Genomic DNA, 1257 nt, shown 5'->3' with positions numbered 1-1257 from the left:
ATGAAGAAATCCAGGAGTTCAGAGGGTCCTGCCTTTGCAGATCGATAATGATCTGAAAAGAAAAAACGTAATTTTCAAGTATTTCAGTTTGCTACATTAATCATTTGCTGCTTGTGAAGATCTGCAGTGTAGCAGCGGCTTGTGTTCACCTGTCGCTGTACCCTAACTCCAGCGAATGGATGTCGATAAAAAGGGAATCATGACAACTGGAGAGGGATCTGTGATTTATGCTTTGTGGCTCTACAAAACTGTGCTTTGATCATCTGTTCTCTTAACAATTCCAGGTGTTGTTAAGGTGGATTATGGCGACGTATCCGTCAGAAAAGCACTGCGAGAGAATCTGAAGTGTAAACCCTTCTCGTGGTACTTGGAAAACATCTACCCCGACTCCCAGATTCCACGGCGCTACTACTCGCTTGGTGAGGTACGAACCGTTGCCTTCGGCGGCCTTAAAACAGTGAGTCTGCCGGGGGGGCGGCGGCACTAAGCTGAAGTGCTTTTGGAGAAAGGACTGAAGTCCTTGTGTGCCACCCCGTTACCCTATTTATCCTGAAGTTTGAGCAGCTTATATTTCCTCTAAATCTTTCACAAGGAGGCATTGCTGTTCTGAATGTGTTCACCATTTGAAAATGCGCTTTTGAGTTGCGTGGCGTATTGGAGCAGTGAGCTGTGTGACTAGGACTGTGGAAATCCTTACCCAACATGCAGCACTTGGAGGAAACTTTCCCTCATCACTTACCGCTTTCATGTGGAATAGAAGAGGGTTTCTTTGGCTTTTTTCTTCTCAAGAAATGTGTTTGTTCATTGATGCCGTGCTTTCCAGCAAGGCTGCCAGGAGCTGAGCGTCGCAAGCTTCCCTAATAATCTGATGATTCCAGTACCACCGAGACGGAATCCCTTTAAAATTCAGATAATTTGCTGTTTAAAATATTCTATTGACTTGCACCTATGCTGCCTTTTAAAAAACTCCTGAATGGTTTCATTTAAAGAGAGCTAGGGACAGAATAGCAATCAAACGAGCAAATGGCTTTTTTTACATCCAGGAAAGTAATTTTCCCTAATAATCTGATGATTCCAGTACCACCGAGACGGAATCCCTTTAAAATTCAGATAATTTGCTGTTTAAAATATTCTATTGACTTGCACCTATGCTGCCTTTTAAAAAACTCCTGAATGGTTTCATTTAAAGAGAGCTAGGGACAGAATAGCAATCAAACGAGCAAATGGCTTTTTTTACATCCAGGAAAGTAATTTACC

The 1257-nt window shown here is 42.7% G+C and overlaps 1 protein-coding gene across 1 annotated transcript in view; it reads left to right on the top strand.

The window, feature by feature from the left end:
• Positions 1-284: 284 nt before the first annotated feature.
• Positions 285-1257, top strand: part of LOC104515680 (polypeptide N-acetylgalactosaminyltransferase 13-like) — a gene marked incomplete at its 5' end in the record, with an annotated part of 21980 nt that continues 21007 nt past the window's right edge. Inside the window, one exon of the mRNA XM_010159751.1 lies at positions 285-424. Coding sequence (XP_010158053.1) covers positions 285-424 — 140 coding nt within the window. The remainder of the gene's footprint in view (positions 425-1257) is intronic.

This window comes from Eurypyga helias, unplaced genomic scaffold (assembly GCF_000690775.1).
Source record: "Eurypyga helias isolate BGI_N326 unplaced genomic scaffold, ASM69077v1 scaffold17289, whole genome shotgun sequence".
Classification (NCBI taxonomy): domain Eukaryota; kingdom Metazoa; phylum Chordata; class Aves; order Eurypygiformes; family Eurypygidae; genus Eurypyga; species Eurypyga helias.
Note: the sequence above shows the minus strand (reverse complement) of the source record. Positions and strands in the feature narration are given on the sequence as shown.